We start from the raw sequence: 26,441 nt of genomic DNA on the forward strand, positions 1-26,441 counted from the left end.
TGTACTCTGCGCATAGGGAGCGGCGGTACTGTGTATACATTTTTTGGTGTACCTACCCGAGAACACGCGACATATAACCGACCGTGGGAGAAGCATGGATTTTAAACACGCGTTGAGTTCATCTGCTGGTCTCCCTTGTGGAATAACTGGTAATGTTTGACTAAAATCTACAGCGAGTAAAACGACATTACCTCTTTTTTTTTTTTTTACGATCTCTGAGATCTTGCTTTTTTCGGTTCAAGGCTTCATAAGCTCTTTTATGTTCCATGGTGTACTTATCCCAAACCATCATCTTTGAATGTTGCAAGACTTTCGCCTTGTATGTAGATCGGGGTAATTACATTCATTGCATTCCTAGTCTGAATCACAATCTGATTGTATGGGTGGTTACCTGGTAGGTAACGCTTATGCTTGGTCATCAAGTCGTCTAACATCCGCTACGTGCCCTCTTTTAATTGCGAGAAGCAGATATATATAGCCAAATTCTCGCGCTTCGTTGCGGCGAAGTACTGCTTTTAATTTTTTATTAAGAACAAAAGAAAACCTTTTTAAACAGATCGAAAATATACCAATAACAATTTGTTAAGGATCTGTTTTTTTGTGAACCTCCCTTTTCACAGCTGTCGCGCTACGGCGTGTGTTTCATTTATTTGACAGTATGTAGATCGTGGTAATTACATTCATGGCATTCGTTTTCTGAATCACAATCTGATTGTATGGGTGGTTACCTGCCAGGTCACGCTTGTGGTTTGTCAGCAAGTCGCCTTACCTCCGCCACGTGCCCTCTTTCTGTTCCCAGAAGCAGATCATAGAATGGTTTTAATAGTTTACTTTCAAATAATGCAAAGAGTATGCAACACGTGTTTCTCCCTAATTCTGGGCTCATCAGGCGTACACACTCACTGCATCCCCTCTCGGGAATCGAATCTCTATCGTCAGAGCCAGAGTTGAAGCCCCTAACGTTGCGGTCAGCAAGTCGGCTAACATCCGCCATGTGCCGTCTTTCAGTTGCGAGAAGCAGATCATAGAATGGTTGAAATTGTTTACTTTCAAATTATGCAAAGAGTACGCGTCACGTGTTTCGCCCTAACTCTGTGCTCTTCATGCGTACACACTCATTGCATCCTGTGGAATAATAAAAATCTGAATCAATGTATTAAATAAAAGTTGAACAAATAATCTTGGGCTGAGGGCTTTTAACCCAGTCCAAGGGAGGGGAAGAAGATTTGGGGACTACGCCTTAGTGCAATGAATATTTGGGTAAACAAGTCTAAAGAAAACGCCTTGGTGATTACTATCTGTGTGTATTTGAGTGTATAAAAATATATATAAGAAAGTGTATATGTATATTGTATTTGCAAGTATAAGAGTTCTGTGTGTTAAATTATATGAAATGCATTGAGATTATGATGAAGGAAAGTTAAGGATATTAAGCATTAGAGCCTAAATATATAAAATAGCCATAAGATTAATAAAAGAAATAAATAAAGGGTGGATCAGCTTTCTAGGGACCGCACCCTGTCCTAGTTAGCAAAAGCAGAAGTTCATTCCACTTCTAAGGAAAGGCTACTTGTAAAGGTGCAAAAATGAGATAACTATGTGTACGTGCTTAAGAGGAAATAAAAGCCGGTTTGGAAAACCGCAAAGGGCCTCCTGTGACGTGGATGCTGTCAGTGACAAACTGTCAGCATTCTGCAGCGGGTCTCTGCTCACCAAGAAAGATCAAGAAATAATAAAAGAAGTTGTTTTGTTTGAATTTGTGTTTGTCTGCTGTTGTTTCGAACCTTCGACCACAGTTTTCTGGTGCCGTGACCCGGATCGGAGACGGACAGCTGACTCCTCGGGCTGGATCGTCCAAGAGGACCGGTAAGAGGACCGATTAACAGCTGAATCGGGAAGGACCAGCTCCGGAAAAAGTTAGGACTGGCCTGCCTCGGGCGCATCCTGTGTGGGGGGTCTCTGGCCTCCTCCGATCGAATGTGAAGGTCGAACCAACTGGGATTTCCCTAGCAGGACAAGAACTTCTTGGTGAGTAGACCGAGGGAATCCGATTGAGTGAATGACCTAGCTCAGGGATTTGACCGGGTTTATGGAAAAGAAAATTGACCAATGAAATACTGTATCACTTAACAGATAGCAAACTGGAAAGCAGAGAATAATACTTGGGTCCCTCGGGGACAGTGTAAGGTGCTGAGAACGTTAGTAAGTTACTCCCTGTGAAGTGGAATAGAAAGGGGTGAGTGGCACACTCCTAGATATAGAGGAAAGGGAGTGAGACGAGTAGAATATATATTGAGTATCTGGGAAAAACACTGTGTGGGAGGGCAAGTTTCTGTCTCTAATGTCTGGTCATATTCCTGCTCCTACGGGTTGATCTGTGGTGGACACCAAGAGCGGTTACCAGCTAGGAGGCACTTGATGAAGGGATCGGCATTAACCTGTCGAAAGGCCCGGACTCCGTGCTGAACAGACTGTCAGTCCGCTAAAGCCACGAAACCACAAGAGTGCTGATCCGGGAGCGGAAGGGACTGGAGACGGAACGTCGCGAGGGCTGATCTATTCTTCTGATGTCCAGTGCTATTTAGTTATGGGAAAGCAAAATAGTAAACCGGTCAAGAAGGTTTCCTCAGGAAATCAAAAGTCTCTGTTGGAAGGACTATTTTTGGAAAATGCATCGGGCTCTAGTTCTCACTCGGGTCCGAAAGGAGGTTCACCCAGGAAACTGATAGAAAAGAAAACTGGGTTAGATTTTAAGAAAGCATGTAAAAAATTGAATAAACAAAGCGGTGGTAGATGGCCAGTTGAGGGAACTGGGGATATTTCAGAAATACAAGAAATAAGAAAAATTTTATGTAGAAACACTCAAGGATGTTGTAATAAGGGTCCTTACCGGATGGATATGTTTGATAGGTGGGAACTAGTGATAAAGGATAAAACCTTAGAGGCAGCCCAAAAGCGTAATGAATTGCTCACTGCTGAAATTAAGACCCGGAAAGAGAAGGAAGAAATGTTGTTAGCTTTACAAAAGACTAATATAGAAGCAGAGCCCAATCCCGAGCACAAAAGAAAGAAAACAGAAAAGAAGGACCCCCTATATCCCGTAATTTATTCACCCCCACCTACCCCTTCACTTCCTGCCCCCACTGCACCCCAAGCACCCCAGGTAGCTGATGAACCATCCGGAGCAGGGTTCTTTGATGAACAATATCATTATGACTCATCCTCTCACTTAAATCCTGATGATGGTGATCCAGACTCCGGGTCCGGACATCAGTGTTCGGATCAATCCCCAATCTCCCAACGAACTAGAAGCCAGACTTCTCGACCGGCCCCAGCCTCTGGATTCACCTTCATCTCCCCAAAACCCCAAAAACCTCCCGGCCTGACATTCTCATGCCCCCTAATTGAGGTCCCTAATCCCCGTCATGACCACACCCAGGCTGCAGGGCCCAATAACCCCACTACTGTGATGATTCATCGTAATTGGGACATTCAAGAATTAAAAGATATGGTGTCCGAACTGCCCGACCCTAAGGGGGTTGGAGGGTTAAAATTTGTGGACTACCTCCAACAGCTAGATGATATGTACAAACCCAATGCTGCAGAGTGGACACAAGTGCTGTGACGAAAACTAGGTACCACATGGACAACTGTGAGTCGGGGGTTGAGGGATGGACAGCCTTGGGCTTGGGATCAAAGCCTTAACCGTGGTGGGGGCCAAGAAATCCAATTTGTATCCCAATGGGAAGCGCTGAAACAAACTATTGCAGAGAAATATAAGAAAGGCACAGACTGGTCCCTTATCTCAGCTGCCAAGCAAAAGAGAGACGAGACAGTCGATGAGTGGGCACACCGAATACCAGACCTTATGGCTAATCATTCAGGCTTAGAAAATGTTGATGATCGGACTCGCGCTGCCGTTCCCCCTTTTGTTTCGGGACTGAGAAATGACATTCAAAGTAAAGTCCGCACGTCCTGCATAGGCTGGGAAAGTGCTGCTTTTGAGGAAGTGAAACGTCATGCAGAGCATGCTGAGAAACAGACAAGGCTAAAAGAGTATGATACACAAACTAAGCTTCTTGCAGCACAACTACAATATTACACAGGGGGAAAGAGCAGGGGCAGAGGGTTCCAAGGCCGTGGACGTGGCAACTTTTCCAGAGGACGAGGGCGTGGAAGGGGACGGGGGTTCCCGTCTTCCAACCCTGACAATCCCTTCACTCAGATGCCCAACCCTTTGGAGCAAACACCAGCGTCATATGCTTGTTACGGCTGCGGTGAATTTGGACACTTCAGACGGGACTGCCCAAGCAAGCGCCCCCCACCACCACCTCCTCCCCCTGAGCCTAATGACATTCCGTGGTCCTAGGAAATGACAGGGACCCCCAGCCATTCCTTTCAGTTTCCTCTGCTTACCCGTCATGCTGACACAGATCCTTTACTGACTTTGATAGTAAATGGCAAGGAAACTGTCTTTCTTGTGGACACGGGGGCCACACGCTCCACTTTGTCACTGTTGGAGGTCCCTTCCTCGAAGGACACTGTAAAAATTCTCACTGCTTCAGGACAGCCACACACTTTACTAGTTTCAAAACCTCTGAAAGTGCAACTCAGCACGGACAGCTCTTCATTAACTCATCGCTTCCTGTTAAATCATCTGTGCCCTGTCAATCTACTAGGAAGAGACCTCATGACTAAACTGTCAGTCTCAATCTCACTGACAGAACAAGGATTTTACTGCTCCACTCCTAAGCTCCTGTGCCAAATCTCCCCACACCCCAAACCCTCTTTTGCAGCCTGGACCCCAGACATCTCCCCACACACTCTTCTCCTTAAAGCCCTGCACTCTTTTCCCTCATGCCTTTATCCCCACTTACAGGTCCCCGACACCCTACACTGTACTGCCCAATATTTCCCCACTGAAGTAGACACACCTTGGTTAGAATCTTTTCTCTCTTCAGGTATTTGCCCCGAGACCCTTCATATTCCTTGCATTTTTATTTTATCTACTAAAGCTGCTGCTTCAGTACACCTCACATATTCACAAAGCATTTTCTATTTAGGGGGTTCAGTCCCCCATATGTCTTTGGCCAAATCTAACACCGTTCGATGGGTCGAACTTGGGGAATGGGTCGAGCAATGTCTAAATAGGACTGATTGGCTATACGTCGCTCCAGGCATTTTTGATACTCCAGACCATCTGATAACAAAAGTGTTAATCCAAATTGACCTGCCGGTCGTTCGTTCCCTCTGTCAACCATCTGTTTCTCTATGCTCTCTACAAACTGATTTTTTCCCATGGCTTTCTTCAATTCCTGACACCCTATGGTCTCAGGGAAAAAATGATTTTGGCAGGATCACAAATTGTGAACCTCTGGTTGTTTTTCCAAAATCATCCTTCCGTCCTCACCGTGCGCAATATCCTCTTTCTCCCGAGGCCGAACTGGGAATTGCAGCTGTGCATAAAGAGCTTGTTGAAAAGGGGGCTATAATTCCTATCAAATATTCTCCTGTAAACTCTCCTATTCTACCAGTAAAGAAAGCTGATGGCTCTTGGCGCTTTGTCCAAGATCTCAGACAAGTTAATTCTGCTATTTTTCCTAGGGCACCGATTGTCCCTAATCCTTCCACTATACTTTCTACAATTCCTGCAACAGCTCGTTATTTCTCAGTAATTGACTTAGCAAATGCTTTCTTTTCTATTCCTGTACATCCTGATTCTCAGTTTTGGTTTGCTTTTACTTTTCAAAACCGCCGTTGGACATGGACCGTTATGCCACAAGGTTATACAGAGGCTCCTTGTGTATATGGCCAAGCGCTTGCTCAGAACCTGGAAGGCTTCTGGCCTGACAGGGAAAGTGCATTGATACAGTACGTCGACGATTTATTACTCTGTAGCGAAACAGAGAAAGCATGCACACAAGATACAGAATCACTGCTCAAGTATCTTGCTGAAAATGGGCACAAGGTCTCTAAGGCCAAACTGCAGTTAGTTCAGACCACTGTCAAGTACTTGGGTCATGACATCACGTGTGGTACCAGAGCTCTGTCAAAAGACCGCATAACCACCATCCAAAACTTGCCCAGACCAGTCACAAAACAACAGGTTATGTCTGTATTGGGCATTTTAGGTTATTGTCGACAATGGATTTTAAATTTCTCTGAAAGAGCACAGCCTTTACAAAATCTAGCTAACACTGCTGACCTTCCTCTTTCTGGTCGCATACAGTGGAATGAGCAGGCTGATAAGGCTCTTAGTGATTTAAAGAGCGCACTGATTTCTGCCCCAGCTTTGGGTCTCCCTGACTATTCTCGTCCATTCACTTTGTTCGTGGACGAAAAGGGGGGATACATGAATGCAGTTCTAACACAATTGCATGGGGACAAACAAAGGCCAATAGCCTATTTTTCGAAAAAATTGGATCCAGTGGCTACAGGACTTCCAACTTGTCTCAGAGCAGTAGCACCCACAACAGAAGCTGTGCTAGCCAGTACAGATATAGTGCTCATGAGCCCCCTAACAGTAAAGGTGCCTCACGCCGTACACTCCATTTTAGTACAGGCTAAAACCTCACATCTCACTACTGCTAGGGCAATACACTATCAAAATGTACTCTGTACCCTGTCAAATGTCACAATTGAAAGGTGCACCACCTTAAATCCAGCTACTCTTCTTCCAACTGAAGAAGAGGGGGAACCCCACAACTGTCATGACGAAATAACTAAAGTCTTAAAACCCAGATCAGACCTGCAGGAAACACCCTTAGAAATTGGGGAGATAATTTTTGTGGATGGATGTTCCTTACGATTGGAAAATGGAACACCCTCAACCAGCTATGCAGTGGTCAAAGGTGACCACCTGCTGGAAGCAAACCGAATTTCTTCAAGTTTTAGTGCACAAGCAGCTGAATTAATAGCTCTTACCCGAGCTTGTCAGTTGTCAGAAGGAAAAGTCATAACAATCTATACTGATTCCAGGTATGCCTTTGGAGTCTGCCATGATCATGGAGCATTATGGAAATTGAGGGGATTTAAGACCAGTACTGGCAAACCTATCCAACACCAAAAATTAGTAGAATCCCTCTTAGAAGCCATAACCAAACCATCAAAACTGGCAATAGTGAAATGCCAGGCCCATACTGGGAAACAGGACCCTGTCAGCAAAGGAAACGAATTAGCTGATCACTTTGCTAAACAGGCTGCTTATAATAACACACCAATCTCTTTATTTTTACAGAAAGATGACAAAGACCCCGATAATCAAATTATCTCTTTACAGAGCGCAGCCACGGACAGAGAAAAGAGAAAATGGTTCAAAGAAGGATCCCTCTCTGATGGGGTCTGGACCCATAAGCAAAATAACAAACCTTTCCTCCCAAAGGCTTCTTTTCCAGGTATGGCAAAAGTCGCACATGGCCTGGGACCACGCTGGAAAGGATGCAATGGTTCAAGATGTCGAGAGACATTGGGAAGCTGTAGGCTTCTCTACATATGCAGAGCAATTCTGCAGATGCTGTGCATTATGTCAAAATTTAATGTAGGAAAGGGTACCCAGGTAAGTCCCGCCGTCACACCTAACCCAATGGGTCCATTCGAACATCTCCAAATGGACTTCATTGAACTGACACCATCAAAAGGGTACCGATACTGTTTGGTAATTGTTGATGTGTTCTCCCGATGGGTGGAAGCTTTCCCTTCCAGACATGCAGATGCCAAAACTGTGGCAAAAGCCTTAATAAAAGAAATCATTCCAAGATGGGGAATACCACAAAAATTGCAGACTGATAATGGTAGTCATTTTGTGAACTCTGTAATAAATGAATTGACCACTTGGCTCCAGATAAATGTACATCATTACTGCAAGTACCATCCCCAAAGTGGAGGTATTGTAGAGAGGTGCAACGGCACCCTAAAATCTAAATTGGCAAAAATCTGTGAGCAGACAAATTTAACCTGGCCAGATGCTTTACCCCTGGCCTTGATAGGATTAAGAGGGAGGACACACCGACAATTAGGGCTGTCGCCATTCGAAATTCTGACCGGACGGCCCATGCCTGTTGGCATGGTCATTGGTAATGTCAATCTGCATACTGTGGACAATGATCTTCTCTCCAGTCTTACAGGTCTCCGAACCTCCCTGAAGGAAGTCCACGAGCAGGTTAATCAGGCCTGGAGAACCAGTCCTCCATCAAAGGACTCCCTGATTCCTCTGGGAACCTGGATCCTGGTTAGAGATACTCGAAGGAAGCACTGGCATCAGCCTCGTTGGAGGGGACCATTCCAAGTGCTGCTATCTACACCACATGCAGTTAAGGTCGAAGGACTGCCTGCCTGGATACACGCCTCACATTGCAAGAAATGGCACTCTTGACTCTATTACTGATTCATCCCTCTTCCCAATAACATTTCCATTAGTTGGTTTATCTCCCACGTCACCGCCCGTGCTGATGTTTGGTGGATGTGCCGAAGATCTAAATTACTGGACATCCTCCCACCTGAATGGACTGGTACCTGTACCCCTATACAATTGGTCATGCCCTTTCGTCTCCTTCCTTTAAATGGCCAACAACTTCCATCCTCTCCCCATCCCCATCGTGTTCGCAGATCCTTAACATCATTTGCAAATTTCTCATTACATGGTCCAGGTGTGTATATTGACTCAATAGGTGTGCCTAGAGGTGTTCCTAACAAATTCAAAGCCAGAGATCAAGTAGCTGCTGGTTTTGAATCTCTTTTTCCCATAATCACCATAAATAAAAATGTGGATTGGATAAATTATTTGTATTACAACCAACAGCGTTTTCTAAATTTTACTAAAGAAGCTGTTGAAGGAATACATGAGCAATTAGATAAAACCTCTCTTATGACCTGGCAAAATCGCCTAGCACTAGATATGCTTCTAGCCGAAAAAGGTGGTGTGTGTGCTATGTTTGGAGATGCTTGCTACACGTACATTCCAAATAATACTGCCCCTGATGGCTCTATCACCCGTGCCCTCGCTGGTCTGACTGCTCTCTCCCTGGAATTGGCTGAAAACTCAGGCATTGATACCCCTCTTGATGAGTGGTTTATATCCACATTTGGCTCTTGGGGCCAATGGTTCAAATCCATTTTTGTTTCCCTTTTAGTTGCTTTAGCTATTATTCTTTTGGTTTGCTGTTGTCTTATTCCATTAATTCGTCATTTTATCCAAAAGCTTTTTTCTGCCTCTATGACTAAAGCCTATTTCCTCCACACAGAACACATGAATCTTCTTTCCCAATCTAGATCATGTTCTCAGACCACTCTCGATCAAGATTGTTTGGTTTGAACTATTCTTTGTTCAAAAAGGGGGGAATGTGGAATAATAAAAATCTGAATCAATGTATTAAATAAAAGTTGAACAAATAATCTTGGGCTGAGGGCTTTTAACCCAGTCCAAGGGAGGGGAAGAAGATTTGGGGACTACGCCTTAGTGCAATGAATATTTGGGTAAACAAGTCTAAAGAAAACGCCTTGGTGATTACTATCTGTGTGTATTTGAGTGTATAAAAATATATATAAGAAAGTGTATATGTATATTGTATTTGCAAGTATAAGAGTTCTGTGTGTTAAATTATATGAAATGCATTGAGATTATGATGAAGGAAAGTTAAGGATATTAAGCATTAGAGCCTAATTATATAAAATAGCCATAAGATTAATAAAAGAAATAAATAAAGGGTGGATCAGCTTTCTAGGGACCGCACCCTGTCCTAGTTAGCAAAAGCAGAAGTTCATTCCACTTCTAAGGAAAGGCTACTTGTAAAGGTGCAAAAATGAGATAACTATGTGTACGTGCTTAAGAGGAAATAAAAGCCGGTTTGGAAAACCGCAAAGGGCCTCCTGTGACGTGGATGCTGTCAGTGACAAACTGTCAGCATTCTGCAGCGGGTCTCTGCTCACCAAGAAAAATCAAGAAATAATAAAAGAAGTTGTTTTGTTTGAATTTGTGTTTGTCTGCTGTTGTTTCGAACCTTCGACCACAATCCCCTCTCGGGAATCGAATCTCGAACGTCAGCGCCAGAGGTGAAGCCCCTAACGTTGCGCTACGGCGTGTGGTTCGTTTATACCTCATGTCTTCTCATTAAACTTTTATCTCGCGAATATGTTATTGCAATCCGCAGCGGGAGCGTTTCTATAAACTTAATTTAAACTTACGTTTTACACCATGCTTTGTTTCCCTTATGAAGATGCTTGTATGCTTCACTCGCTCGCTTCTTATTGTTTCGCTCCCTTCTCAATTGTTTAATGAATTTTTTGTTGTTCGCTGTTTGCGGCTCCTCCTTCATTTCTCTCTACTGCGTTCACAGTCTTTTCACGTGATTACATGGGAGGCGTGATGACGTGACACTCAATTCCTCCTCCCACGGCCATCGAGCTGCCGTCCATTACAGTATATTGTGAAAAAAGAGGTTCCAGTTATGACCATTACACGTTGAATTTCGAAATGAAACCTGCCTAACTTTTGTAAGTAAGCTGTAAGGAATCAGCTTGCCAAATTTCAGCCTTCCACCTACACGGGATGTTGCAGAATTAGTGATGAGTGAGTGAGTCAGTCAGTCAGTCAGTCAGTGAGTCAGTGAGGGCTTTGCCTTTTATTAATTAGTATAGATTTTGTTATCAATGAAAAAGAGTATTTACAGTTTCTGAACCCTAATTATATATTATGCAAGCTTTATTGAAATGATGTGTTTTTTGTTTTCGTTGTTTATGACGTACCGAAATATGTCTGTACAGAAAGTTGTTTGCCTGGTACTCACAAAGCAGTTAGAAAAGGATAACATATTTGCTGCTTTGACTGCATCCCTTGTGCTGAAGGTGAAATAAGTAATCATACCAGTGAGTAGCAAAATATGTGTATATTTAATTTTGAGATCCAATTTATATTTTAGAAAGGAATAAAATTGCATAGCATTCTCAAAACTGCTTAATCCAATTCAGTATCTTTGGGGGCTGGTGCTTAACCCAGCAACACTGGAAAGAATGCAGTATCGGGTGCCAAACCAGGGTTCATTCCATACAAGAAGCTAATTTTAAAATCACAAATTAACCTAACTTATACATCTTTGTAGATGTCAGATATAAAGCACCATATAATCTACATAAAAAATGTAAAAGGCTTTATTTTATAGTTCCCCGATTCTGATTTATTCGATTGTTTATGAAAGTCAGTGGTGACAGATTAATATTTAATAGTTTTAATGAATTTATAGATCACAAAGTTCAATTAAGAATATAATCTGTATAACAATCTAAACATTAATTTCCAAGTTAAGATACATTAAATTGTAGTTAACATTCCTGACCCCACCAAAGAGTCAATTTTAAGACAGTTCCTCATGTATATTAAAGTGTCAAAAAAAAACAGAACAAATTCAAACAATTTCAGTCTATTTAGGCCAATTTCTGAAGTAGCCTTGTACCATTCATATATATATGAATATATACACTAGATGTGTAAGCCTGTGCTGTAAAAAGCCCGGGGTCCTAGAAACTATTGAAATTGTCAGAAAAAAATTGAAATGTAGAGATGTCAGGTTATTGAAAGGAACTACTCTGGGCATCTCTCTCTTAGGAGGATTCGTTTTGCCGACATGCTTGCATCGCTTGTGCGTTAGCGGTGGGAGGAAAAGTAAAAGGAATACCGTTTTGCCGATGTTAGCGGCTAAGCAACTTTGTCTTTCTTCTGAGGTTTCGTTTTGTTGATGTGCAGGCCTCACTTGTGTTATTAGTGGCTAAGCGAGTTTTCTGTTTCCTCGGAGGCAGAGCCCTTACCCCGACTCCACCTCTCACTTTTGGGCCGGACAGACACTACACACTTCCATGCATAGATGTTTATATATAAGATATTGTAAGAAATCAGTTTACCATTGAGTTATGGATGATGGATTGGGATAGGGGCAGCACAGTGGGGCAGTTGTAACGCTGCTGCCTCACAATAAGGAGAATGGGGTCTCCCTGTATGAAACTTACATGTTCTTACCATGTCCAATTGGGTTTCCTCCAGGTGTTCTGGTTTCTTCCCACAGTCCAAAGACATGCAGGTTAAGTTAATTGCATCATTCACAACTGATGCCAAATTTAAGATTATTTTAGATTATTAGAGACAGATATGTGAGAGTAGTGAGAGGTCCAATACACTCCATGGGCCTACACCTGTTTGACTTTGTAGGAATTGAGCATCATCTGATATTTCAATGAATTGTATAGATTTATCTTACTTATTTATACATGAAGGAATTATCATATATCTTATATATAAATGTCTATGCGTGAAAGTGCGTATATCTGTCTGTCTGGCCCGGAAGCGAGATTTGGCCCGAAAGTGCGAGGCTACAGCAATTAAGCTCAAAGGGCCAGCAAGGTGGCCCCAAGTTAACAAGTCGGAGACAAACTCGCTTACCTACTGAAAGACAAGGGGGGTGACCAGGTCTGCAAAATGAAACCACCAACTCTGCATTTCAATTTTTTTTCTGACGATTTCAATAGTTTCTAGGAGCCCGGGCTTTTTACAGCACAAGCTTACACAGCTAGTATGTTATACAAAACAAACCAGAGTGTCATTTCTGGTATTTCAAGAGGAGTAAAACATTTTATCACATTCCTTAAATATGTCATTTCTCTCTCCCTATGTGTAATATTTTTTTGCTCTGGCCACAGTATTGATTTCTGCAATAAAATCTGACCTTCTATTACAGTATATACAGAAGAGATATTCAAGCTTGCATATTTAAAAACTAATTTTGTAAAAATGTTTCACTTCTGTTGTAATTCAAGCCTGAAATTTCTTTTTGTGTTCTTCCTAGAGAGTTCTTTCAGATGTATATTGTGATAACTTTGTTTCAACAAAACATGGATTTTTATACAGAAAAAAATGTGTAAATGATGTGTAGATGCCCAAAAACAGATTAAACACTGATACTGCAACTTTTCCCTTGTTTAACAGATTCACTTCACTGTATGAGCTGCCCTCTCGACTTCAGGTCCAGTCAAGAAAAAACTCAATGTATCCTGAAAGATACTGAATTCCTCTCCTTTGAAGACATCATGGGTTCATTACTGGTTTTCTTATCTTTTTTAGGAACTTTAATGACCTTTTGTGTTGTGATCATCTTCATCCTTTACCACGACACTCCAGTTGTGAGAGCCAACAATTCAGAACTCAGCTTTCTTCTGCTGTTCTCCTTAATCCTGTGTTTCCTTTGTTCACTTACTTTCATTGGTCAGCCATCAGAATGGTCATGTATGCTGAGACACACAGTTTTTGGGATCACCTTTGCTCTCTGTATCTCTTGTATTCTGGCAAAAACAGTTGTGGTATTAATTGCTTTCAGAGCTACGCTACCAGGCAGTAATGTCATGAAGTGGTTTGGCCCCTGTCAGCAGAGAATGAGTGTTGCTTCTTTCACATTAACTCAGGGTTTAATTTGCATGCTTTGGTTATTGTTGTCACCTCCATTGCCTCATAAAAAATGTTAAGTCATACAAAGAAAAAATAATCTTAGAGTGTGAGGTAGGGTCCATGGTAGCATTTTGTGTTGTGCTTGGTTACATTGGATTTCTTTCTGCTGTGTGCTTCATCCTTGCTTTTCTTGCTCGCAAACTTCCAGACAACTTCAATGAAGCTCAGCTCATTACTTTCAGCATGCTGATATTCTGCTCAGTCTGGATCACTTTCATCCCGGCTTACATCAGTTCACCTGGCAAATATATAGTAGCAGTTGAAATATTTGCAATATTGCCTTCTATTTTTGGATTACTCTTTTGCATATTTGTTCCAAAATGTTATGTAATAATATTTAAACCAGACCAAAACACTAGAAAGCATATAATGGGAAAAACACTCTCAAAATCACTTTAAGAAAATGTAACATTTTTATACACTACCAGTCAATAGTTTTAGAACAACTCCCATTTTTCCAATTTTTGTTTAAATTTAACTAGTTCAAGTTTAGGTTACCAAAAACTGAAAAATAATACAATTTTCAGAGTTATCCAGGGAACAAATAATGAGTTAACAACTTACAACTTCTCTGGAGCAATGGAAGTTAAATAAGACTTGAAAGTTGATGTAAACAATTCCTACAGGTGTCCCATCTTCTGTTGATTACTTACAAACCTTCTGTCTGTACAAAAGCAATATTGGAACAAACTATGTTGCTACACCCTCTGATGCATTATTTGGACTATTCTGCACTGTATATTGCTATAATAATGGTGAGAAATGGGCAATTAAAAATGGAAGACAGACCGACCATTACAATCCTTAAAAGTGCAGGTCTTTACTTTATAGTAATTGCAAAGAAAGCCAAGGTGTAAGTACAGTTTCCTATATCATCAAAAGGAGCTTGTAAACTGGAGGAAACTCTAACAGGAGTAGGTCTACCAGACTCAAAGCCATAGCAGAATCAGAAGACAAGTATTTGAGAATTCATAGCTTGTGATAGGTGCCTAAGACTGTGTGACCTCATCACACAATTCATATTTTAAGATGGTGGCGTAGTACCCTGAACATCCTATCATCTGACTTTTTTTTGTCTTGACTTTTCTTTATTGTTAATTAGGAGCAAATAAAAAAGGTCAATATTTTCCTTTGTTCTTCTGACAACAATTTTTGTTTACTCTCCTTTTTGACATCTTTATTCTTTCTGCTCTCTTGATTTTTTAATCACAGCCTGCTCTCAGACTAAGAAATTTTACTAGTCACTGACACGTTGTCATCCGCTGATGATTTTCTGCTTCATTTCCTTGAACAGTCTACTATGCCTGGAGTTCTTAACATTATCAACCCTGGTCTATATAGTTATGTTTCTGTCTCTTTTCACTTAAATGTTTCACCTTATCTGAAACAGTACCTTGGTGTGGCAAGGCAGGCATGGTCCGCCCTTCCCAGACTTGGGCTCAGAAATCTATGCAATTATGGTTAACCACAAATCACACTTGGAATAACATGAACTGATCTGCTTTATATTTTTTAAGCCTGAATAGTGCTCATGACAATATTCTGCTGCAATCTAGAGGGGAATGAAATAACATTATTCTGCAACAAATCATGAATATTTCCAGGCGTTTTGCTACTCTAAGGTAACTCATCAATATTTATGAGTGGGGTAGAGCCTCCACCTAAAAACACAATAACAAATGAAAAGCTGCAAAGGCAGTTTCTGGATGAACTGAAACTGAACCATTGCTTGAATAAAGCAATAGTGATCTCAATATGAATTAGTAATCAGACATTGACACAGAATATGAATTTGTTCAATGAAATCGAACCATACAAGCACACCACCATGATATGACTGGTCACATGAAGCTTCAGGGTGGTGTGGCAGTAGCTGTCTGATAAAATCGCAAAATAATTGCAATCGAGTGCAAGAAGAACCAAGACATTAGCCCCCAAGCACTGCTCTCGATACAGCAACTGTCAATGTTCATGTCAAGGGAAATGTGGAAGTCACTAATGCTTGCACTGTAGTAGTTTACAATAAAACAGAGGCAGCATCAATCATGTTGTTCACGTACTAATATTTTACTCTTTAATGTGCAAGCAAGAGAAAAAATGATAAGAAAAACACAAATAAACATGCTTCTACTGTCCCAATTACAACATTCAAAACATATCACACAAAGGACATGTGCTATATCTGCATCAGTTCAGCTGTGTACACTGGACATATCTTTTCTGTATACTGTATATGAAGACATTTTGGTGTTTACTTTTTTTTTCTCTTACACATAATAATATTTTTTCTAGTTGTCTTTGGCTCATTTTTCCTCAGGTAAACAAAACGCTAAAGAGGTTAATCCTACGTCAAAAATGTTCTTATGCCAGTAGGTGGGGGCAGTAATTCAGCACTGGATCAATGCATTGCTTCCTCTTCTTGTAGAAGATTACAAATTACAGTACAATGAGTGGCAGCACTGAGCACAGTTTTTGGACAACCAAAGTCAAGAGGAAGTCTGACAATTGAACAATTAAAGCAAACTTCATATGTATTTTATGAGCATTACAATTGTTCTGCATTTTTGACTGGTCTTCATGAATAACCTCTTGGAAAACAGAGTAAAGTTTTTTTCCACTACAAAAGTTCTGCAATTGGTTTAGAAAGTAGATACATAGAAATAAGGCAGCACAAATGGTGCCACCTGAACTAATAAAGATGTAAAGTAACATGAATTTTTTAATGTCATGGAGGAAAATTGAAAAAAATGCACCAATGTAGAGCATTTACAAAAGAAGAGTCATGGTCCTTTATTGTGTGTGCTCATCATGTTTTAATGTGTATAATTTACAAAGATTAAACAAATGAATGCAGACACTTTAATACAGCATAGTGGTTGTTCTGCTGCTTCGCAGTAAGGAGACTGAAATTTGTGACCTGGGTCCTCCCTGTGTGGATTTTGCATGTTCTCCCCATGTCTGCAGGGGTTTCCTCCCACAGTCCAAAGACATGCAGGTTAGGTGGATTAGCAACACTAAATTGACCCGAATGTGAGGTTGGAATATGTGTGTGTGTTCACCCTGTGATGGACTGGCACCCTGTCCAGGTTTTGTTCCTGCCTTGCCCCCTATGCTAGCTGGGATAGGCTTCAGCACCTCTGTGACCCTGTTCAGGACTAAGCAGTTTAGAAAATGACTGACTGACTGATTTTAATACAGAGGGGTGGCATGTTGGTGCAGTGGTAGCACTGCTGACTCGCAGTAAGAAGACAAGGGTTTGCACTCTTGGTCCTCTTTGTGTGAAGCCTGCATGTTCTCCCGTTGTCTGTGTGGGTTTCCTCCCACTGTAGAAAGACATGCAAATTAGGTGAATTAGTGACACTAAATTGGCCTGTTTGATGTGTGGGTTTGTGTGTGTGTTTGGACTGCAATGTCCATGTTTTTTCCCACCTTGTGCCCTATGCTGGCTTGGGTAGGCTCCAACAAACCCACCATTCCCCTAGTAACCCGGTCTAGATAAATTGGGTTAGAAAATGGCATGACTTTAATACAGGGGAAAAAACAGAAAATCATTTTCCCACAATTATGGGGAGAAATATTTGCCCACTGAGAACTTCATGTATTCTAGACCTCAGATATCCTACGGAAAAGTTCGATGTGGCAAACACTGTCAGCTGCCTATAACTCTTATGAGAGACAAAGTCTACATATAGCAGATCAGCTCTCACCTGCCACTGAAACAGCACAACAAATAAAACAGAGCAGGAAATTGAGCTTTCAATACTGAAAAAGAAAATTAAGGGAACAAAGTTTCAAAATACTTTGTACTGTAAAAGTGAACACTGGTGTAATAAAATGTATAATGAATGTTTTTAAATCTTAAAGTTCACTTGTGACAATTTGCTTTCTACCTTTATAGCAAATAAAGATTTATCTAAGAGGATGTAAACCATTGGTGTGTCTGTGCAACTCTGTTGAAGAAAAAACTCTGCCAAAAATGGAGACAAAACAAAAATAAATAATATGTAATAGCATTTTTGAAAGTTCTAGGTGGAGCCTATGTCAGCAGTGTAAGGCATAAACAAGTTAGACTATCAGTGCACTCAAGGCCATTCTGTTTTACACACCCAAACTCACTAACACTTGCTCAATATACAGTAGATTTGTTCACCTAACATGCCTATCGTTGGAATGTGTGAGGATTTGGGAAAACCTACAGAAAACCCACATGAAAACAAGAAGGTTCTCAAATATTGTAAGGTGGTTAGAAGTAGAGAACAAATAGAAAAAAATAGCTTTGTGTAACAAGTATAACATTCAACACAAGGATGTTACTATACTGTACTCAGTGTTGCCATTTTCATCAACAACTGCCTTTAGTGATGCATTGCTGTGTGGCATTCTAAATTACTCAGGTAAGGAAAGGATTTACTGTAATATGTAAGTGTATTTAAAATAAAAAAAATAACTAATGAACTTCATGTGCTTTTTTACTTTTTTTTTGTAAACTAAACAGTTAACTTTTTTAGTGACTATATATTTGAGTTGAGAACATTTAGCACTTGACCTGTCATTTATGTATAAATACCAACTCACAATTTTCATTGTAGACCATTATTGCCAATTATGTCAATATTTGTTTTATGTTTTTTTTTCTATTATCTACCTCATATTCTTGATAACAGGGTATTCTGGAGACATGTCTTGACAATAAAAGTGGATTCACTGCGAACATTTTTCAAGTTACTAACTAGCAATCAATGTTGTGATTGTATTTGTTTGCAATTGTCTGGCAAGCTCATTATCAGCTTTTCTTAATGCAAATTAAAATAGCAGGCAAAAAGTGAAAAAATATTTTTTTACTTCTTTTTAATCGGAAGTTGCCTTGTTGTATTCAACATATCAATACTGAGCACTTCAAACAATATCTACAGTCATATGAAATGATGTCACGCAGACTGATACTAACTCAAATGGCCTTGGGTTCAAAACAGCATTAACTTGACAATAATAAAGCAATGAAACAATACTGTGTACAGGGCCGGATTTTCCTATAGGCTAACTAGGCTTCAGCCTAGGGCCTCAAGATCAAGAGGGGCCTACATTCAAATTGTTAGCAAAATTTTATTATCTCTCATGTAATTTACAAACTTAAAAATGGAAGGTGAAAGGGCCTCATAAGTGGAATAGCCTAGGGCCTCTTTTCATATAAATCTGGCCCTGACTGTGTACATTGACATTTTGAATGTTGGTAAATCTGTATGGACTTGTTATTGAATGATTGAACTCTTTTTTTCCATTTTATTGAATTTATTAAAAGCAAGTCACATCCCAACAAGCAAGTTTTAACTCTAAAGATTCTATGATGAAGGTCGAGCTAAGAATGTTTGACTTTTATCGTAATTCTTCAGTCTCTTCATTAAAATAACTAAAAATTGAACAATATATCTGAAGTACAGACTCCATGGTGTAATATATATTTACGGAAACATATCTGAAATATAGAATTTTGGTAAAATATTCAAAGACATGAAAGTAAACTGATCAAACTGGACTCTGTTGAGTCTGCAAATAATCTGCTCCTTCTGACGGTAAGGATTGAATCTCTTAATGTACTTCTTCATTCTCATCAAGACCTTAAAGTGATTTAATAGGTTAGAAAATGAGCGCATACAATTTTACATACTTATATGTAGATTACCGTGTGATTACATTAAAATTAGGGTTTAAAAAATTTTACTAAAAGAATGTTAATATTAATGAAGATATCTTTCAATGTTTTTAAAAAATGTCAATGTTAGAAAGCTTTCTAGCTTCTAAAGATAACTTCTTGCTGCTTACTTCAGAAGCTGAGAGACAATTGAGTGCACTCCTCCTGTTCCTTAATGTGAAGCAGATCACAGAGGTGTATTTTACCTTGGAGAATTGATGCACTTGTACAAAGTGCATATTGACATTGTTTTTATTAAGCCACGTCATCCACATCAGTTTATATAACCAGCAGCAGAAAACAGCTTTACACAGTATGTACTATAAAAAATAAACCTGAAATGCTACAAACTGCATTGATGTTATTTGCTATTTTAATAAGGGCAGGGGAGCCTACCTGCCGTCTGCTAGCAAGCCCAGCAATGCCTGTTTTCACAAAGGAAGGAGACATTATAATTGGAGGGATATTTGTTTTTCATGGTCTTGAAAACACCAAGAATGCATTTAAAGATGTTCCTGTACTACCTAAGTGTAAAGGGTAAGAAGGCATATTAAAAAGTAATTACAGGGTGTTGCAGATTTACACAAGAGAATTAATAAGTGTCAAATTTATAAAAGTAAAAAAAAATGCATACTGGGTTTATTGCAGCAAAATAAATGTAAATGATTATGCACAAAAATGTACATTTTTGCTGAAATAGCATGTATTCAGTACTATTTTTAAATGACTGCATTGCCTTATAACATTTTTGATTCAGTTTATTTTCATTCTTTTTATTTTTAAATGAAAATTAATGGTGATTTTTTTCTGTACCTATAAAAAATTGGACACGTAAAAATATGATATTTAATATTAAGATTTTCTACTAGTGGTTTAAAAAACCTTTATGTTTCATTGAAAATTAATTATTGACATGTACTGCACACAATGGTACTGTATAATGTGAAAAATGCATTTAACTAAAATCATTTGTTGCAAAATTTGACTTGAACTAAACTTAACTTTGTGGTATTTTAGTGCCAGCAATGATATACATGGTTGCTTTCTGTGCCTGCAAGGTTTTCATTGAGTATATTTAATAATGATATTTCTTGAAGTGTTTTGACTTTAGTGATTAAGATGTTTCACATATAACACATATTTTTATATTTTGCTGACAGTGTATAAAGAATGTTTTTTTTTTTTTGGTAAGTTTAAATTTTAGGGAATTCCAGTTTGCTAAAGCTATGATCTTTGCCGTAGAAGAAATTAACAACAGTTCAGATATACTACCTGGAGTTTCTGTTGGCTACAGAATATATGATGCTTGTACTTCAATTCAACTGGGTATAAGAGCCGCAATGGCTTTAATGAACGCTCCTGATGAAGACATGTTCTCTGACACTTCTTGCAAGAAATCCTCAAATGTTCATGCTATCATAGGGATGTCAGGTTCTTCACACACCATTGGAGTTGCTAGAGTAATTCGGTCCTTTCACATACCACTGGTAAGAAAATGAAAAAGTACTGCATTGATATCCATTTACAGACAAGATCACTTCTTTATCTACTGTAATTTTTTCATTTTTTAAAATAAGTGGAACTTATATAACAATTTATTTTGTATATATTGTTAAAATGCCTTAAATAAATATTTTAAGAAGTGTACTGCTCTACACACTGTAAATATTCACACTAAAAGTATGTGTATTTGTTTTTCCTGACACATTCGCGTTGGATATTTTTTTAATTGGAAGGTAAAAGCACAGAAAGAAAATAACATAACATCTTATTATTTTCCAACATGTTTTCATGTCTGTAGATAAGCTATGTTGCGACCTGTGCTTGTCTTAGTAACAAACAGGAGTACCCAACTTTCTTCAGGACAATACCAAGTGACTATTACCAAAGCCGAGCCCTAGCACAGATTGTGAAGCACTTTGGGTGGACTTGGATTGGGACAGTGAGAAGTGACAACGATTATGGTAACCTAGGAATGGCTACCTTTATACAAGCTGTTCAGCAGGAAGGGATATGTATTGAATATACAGAGGCTGTGTACATTAGTTACCCAAGAGAAAAAATTATAAAAACTGCACGTGTTATAAAAGAATCATCTTCTAAGGTGATTGTAGCTTTTCTTTCTTTATTGGATATGGACATACTATTGAAAGAACTGACTTTGCAGAATGTTACAGGTTTACAATGGATTGGAAGTGAAGGGTGGATTTCAGCAAGAATCTTTGCAACTGAAGAGGTCTATCAGATTCTTGGTGGTGCAATTGGGTTTGCCATTACAGACTCCTTGATACCTGGATTAAAAGACTATATGCTAAATGTACACCCATCTGACACTCCTGGCAATGCTTTGATGAATGAGTTTTGGGAAACTATTTTCAGCTGCTCAATGAATTCAAATACCAATGCATCAAAATGTACGGGTTTGGAAAATTTAAGAGAAATGAAAAATGAGTATACTGATGTGACTGAACTAAGAATTCCTAGTAATGTTTATAAGGCTGTATATGCTGTAGCATATTCATTGCATAGTCTTTTGAAATGCAAACAGGAACAAGTAGGTGTAGGCAACAAAACCTGTGAAAATGAATTACCAGTAGAGCCATGGCAGGTATGACATTTTGATTTTTGCACTAAACTCTAAAAGATGTGTCCTGCACTGTTTTCTGGCTTATAACTGGTGCTATCAGCATAGGCATCCGCTCCTCTGTGAGTGAGTGTGTGTAAATATAATATATACTGTATATCTAACCCCTTATATTTATATCCTAATTATCTCCATTGTTATATTATTGTTAAATATAAAAGATGTATTTTCATATATAAAACGTATATCTTACATTGCTTGTATTTGGTTTTAGGTGGTTCAGCAGTTAAAGAATGTTAATTTCACAACCATCTATGGAGAAAATATTTATTTTGATAGAAATGGTGATCCAGCAGCAAAATATGAATTAGTGAACTGGCAAATGAATAATCTGGGGACTGTAAAATTTGTTAAAATTGGTATTTATGATGCATCTTTACCTGATGGGCACCAGTTTATAATGAATAATATTAGCATTGTGTGGGCAGGAAACAGGACATGGGTAAGAATACTTAGTACTCTTTTTACAAGTGCTGCATGACTGTTCACTTATCAAATTCTGTTTTTGTTTTGTGGTGGAGATGAAAACCATAAGTAAAAGTAAAATATGAATCAATAGCCTTATTAGCGTATATACTGTAGTGTAATTCTGAGTGTATCACTTAAAGACAAGTTTCTAAAACTCCATTAGAAGTCTAAATATTACATACAGTAGATTATATCAAAAATAGACTATATTTGAATATACATTTATCATTATCAGGATCACATATCAGTACTGAAGTTGCACTAACCAGAGAGCACTCAGCAAATGAGTTCTGAAGAAAAATAATTCAGTTACTTAATTAATGGATTGACTAATAAATTAACAATAAACCAATCAAGGAATACTGTATATGGTATATAGAATATGGAAGCTTGGTAGTCTTCTAAAGATACAGTGTATAATGTTTTTAATTCTTTATTAATTTCTACACTCAATTTCACACTCTAAAGAGACATAAAGATAGTATATTTTGTTTACAGAGATATCTTGAAAACAATGTGCTGTTTAAATTTTTAAAATTTTTAAATATCACATTCAAAAGCAGTGGTGAATTAGCAGACTCATATATTTTAAAAAAGAGAAACATTCTGTGTGACTACTGTTTCATACTTACCAAAAGACAGGTCATCTTATATATTTTTTATATTTTTCTGTTTTATTTGACCAATAACTGCTACTAACGGCTAAAAGGATCTGAAATGCAAGTTAGCCAAATACCAGGAGAAACACTCGCCATGTGCAAACAGCACTGCTGGTATACCAGCTTGCTTCTCCTGTCGCTTGACGTCAGTTAACTGTAATAGTTTTTAAAAAAAGTCATCTATGTAGTAGAAAAGAAATTATATTAAGCATTGCTCCATAAACATAGAGTGAACAAATATGTACTCAGTATTTACGTTACACTAAAAACCTCCTGGCTGCATTATCTGCACATTGTAATAATGCAATATTTATCTGTAAAACTTCTGACCTGTTCTCCATCACAGCCCAAAGCAGCCAACAATTTTACCTTGAGACTTTAACAGAAATTTTAAATCTCTACTGGTACTTTTTTCAAAGCTGTTTTGTTTAGGAAATATGAACAACAATTGATCACAGACCCTCCACCACCAACAACTAACAATCGCTCATCAATTGATTCATTTTTTCATCACTTGAATTGGAATTTGCTGTCTGTGAAAGTTATTGAGCCACCACAAGTCTATTTGAGCTACATCGAAAGTCCTGTTTAAAAGCATGTATTTACTGTTGCATGCCACTGCAAAAATGTGATAACTGACTGTTTGATGAAGTAACTAATAACATGTTAAATGCTCCAATTTTCAAATCAGTTAATTAAGTCCCAGAATGAACCTGATTGTTACTCCATGTCTACATTTCCTGACTTGTTATATTCACGGCACTGCTTTTTATTAACATTTTGGCATAATAAAAAAAATTCTACATTTTTCATGTATGTTTTGCATTTTAGCTATGAAAAAATGCCATATCTTGTACAAAGAGGATTTACTATATATGTCAAATAAATTTTTAAATGGACACATTCAATAGGACACATGCAAATATTAGATTATCCTACTGTCTTTTAACTTATTGTTATGTGCAATTTTAGAGTTTTGATAAGCGACCCATAAATACATCATATCTGCTTCTGCACCTAGACAGGAAACAACCGTCAACAGTAAAACTGCACTGCAAAGAGATTATGAGAGCAAAATCCAATTATATACTACCACAATAAATATACATTCATTAACTACTGAGCTCACATTTTACATTGTGTACTATAGTTAGTTAGATAGATAGATAGATAGATAGATAGATAGATAGATAGATAGATAGATAGATAGATAGATAGATAGATAGATAGATAGATAGATAGATAGATAGATAGATAGATAGATAGATAGATAGATACTTTATTAATCCCAAGGGGAAATTCGCATACTCCAGCAGGACCTTACTGATACAAAAAACAATATTAAATTAAAGATTGATAATAATGCAGGTAGAAACAGACAATAACTTTATATAATGTTAACGTTTATCCCCCCGGGTGGAATTGAAGAGTCGCATAGTTTGGGGGAGGAACGATCTCCTCAGTCTGTCAGTGGAGCAGGACAGTGACAGCAGTCTGTCGCTGAAACTGCTCCTCTGTCTAGAGATGACACTGTTTAGTGGATGCAGTGGATTAATCCCTGAATTAATCCCTGAAGTAAAATATAATTAAATAATTGAAGTCATTAAATGTAAATTTGGCAGCTGGTAAGAAGGTCATTAGAAACTATTTCAGACTGTCTAGTAAATACTACATACTAGTGAGTGTTTAATTTGTTTTCTAACACTAAATAATTAATTTTTAAGATTCCCAGATCAGTCTGCAGTGATGACTGCCTGCCAGGCACACGAAAAGCTGTTCAAAGGGAAAACCCATTTGCTGTTTTGACTGTGTTCCATGTGCTGAAGGAGAATTTAGCAATGCAACAAGTAGGTTTTGTTAAGTAAAAGTTAGAAGTTGTCTAATGGTTTAACAGTTTAGATTTTAAGATTTACTTAACTTAAATTACCGAAAAAAATACAAGAAAAATAATGTTCACTATAAGTATATACACTAAGAAAAGTAAGCAAATATAAATAGCAGTTGTATTGAATTGAATAACAAAAGGATTTGTATTGGTTGAATGATTTATACACAGAGAGACTGTTATAAACCTGTAACATGTCCTCCAAAGGACTCTTGTGCAAGAACATGAACTACACTCTTTCTACTTTCAAGGCCTTAAAAAATCTCAAATATCTCCTTGACACTGGGCATTGTAATTTGTGTGCCTTCTGGCTGTCTCCTCGTGAATCAAACTCTGATTCCTCATTACCTTTGGTCATCTTGCGTTTCTGGACATGTTTGGCAATACCAATTTTGATTGATGGAGAAAGCCTTGTTGAAAATGCTAACCTGCCCATTCCCCCAGAAATGATAAAATAGAAACATATGGGAAAAGCAGTGGGTTAAAATAGTGAAAAATAAACTGATCACAAGTATCCTTACCTAATGAATCGCCCTTTAAATATTCAAAACCAGTAGGAATATTTCTTTTTCTTTTAGTATTGGAGGGTTTTGCTTATTCCATAATATGTATTTTCTTTTCATTTTTTGTTCTCCTACAGATGCCATTGATTGTTTGAGCTGTCCATTGGATTACAATTCAAATGAACAGAAAGATCATTGTGTATTAAAAGTAATAGAATTTTTGTCATTTGGTGAAATCATGGGTATAATTCTGGTCACATGCTCCCTATTTGGTGTCACACTCACTGCCCTTGTAGCCTCTATTTTTTTCTATTACAAGGAAACCCCTGTTGTTAAAGCTAACAACTCTGAACTAAGTTTTCTTCTTCTGCTTTCATTAATGCTGTGCTTCAGTTGCTCCCTTACTTTCATTGGTGAGCCCTCTCAATGGTCCTGCACCATTCGTCACACAACCTTTGGCATCACTTTTGTTCTTTGTATTTCTTGTATTCTGGCAAAAACCATTGTGGTACTAATGGCTTTTAGGGCAACACTTCCAGGAAATAACATTATGAAATGGTTTGGGCCAACTCAACAGCGGTTAAGTGTTTTAGCTTTTACCCTCATCCAGGTTTTGATCTGTGCATTATGGCTGATAATTTCACCACCATTTCCACACAAAAATATGGTGTTATACAAAGAGAAAATTATCTTTGAATGTGATTTGGGCTCACCTACAGCCTTTTATGCAGTTTTAGGATATATTGGTTTTCTCTCTGCCATGTGTTTTATTTTGGCATTTTTGGCTCGGAAATTACCTGACAACTTTAATGAAGCAAAATTCATCACATTTAGTATGCTTTTGTTTTGTGCTGTCTGGATCTCTTTTATCCCAGCGTACATCAGTTCCCCAGGAAAGTATATTGTGGCAGTAGAAATCTTTGCTATTTTAACTTCAAGCTTTGGTTTGCTACTCTGTATTTTTGCTCCAAAATGCTATATAATCCTTTTAAAACCAGAAGAAAACACAAAGAAACACTTAATGGGTAAGGCATTGACAAATTAGTGTGAAATATGGTAAATCCCCATGTCTGGCAGAAAATGCACCATTACTGTAACTTAGGCCATCTC

The 26,441-nt window shown here is 38.5% G+C and overlaps 1 protein-coding gene across 1 annotated transcript; it reads left to right on the forward strand.

Moving 5' to 3' along the window:
• The first annotated feature begins 4,372 nt into the window (after positions 1 to 4,372).
• On the forward strand, positions 4,373 to 26,441 carry LOC114669603 (extracellular calcium-sensing receptor-like). The gene is given in 8 exon segments (XM_028825785.2): positions 4,373 to 4,701; positions 19,554 to 19,709; positions 20,365 to 20,659; positions 20,974 to 21,780; positions 22,031 to 22,258; positions 24,668 to 24,716; positions 24,719 to 24,790; positions 25,469 to 26,441. Coding segments are annotated over 8 exon segments (2,844 nt in total). The 3' UTR covers positions 26,377 to 26,441.

This window comes from Erpetoichthys calabaricus, chromosome 2, assembly GCF_900747795.2.
Source record: "Erpetoichthys calabaricus chromosome 2, fErpCal1.3, whole genome shotgun sequence".
In the NCBI taxonomy this organism is placed as follows: Eukaryota; Metazoa; Chordata; class Cladistia; order Polypteriformes; family Polypteridae; genus Erpetoichthys; species Erpetoichthys calabaricus.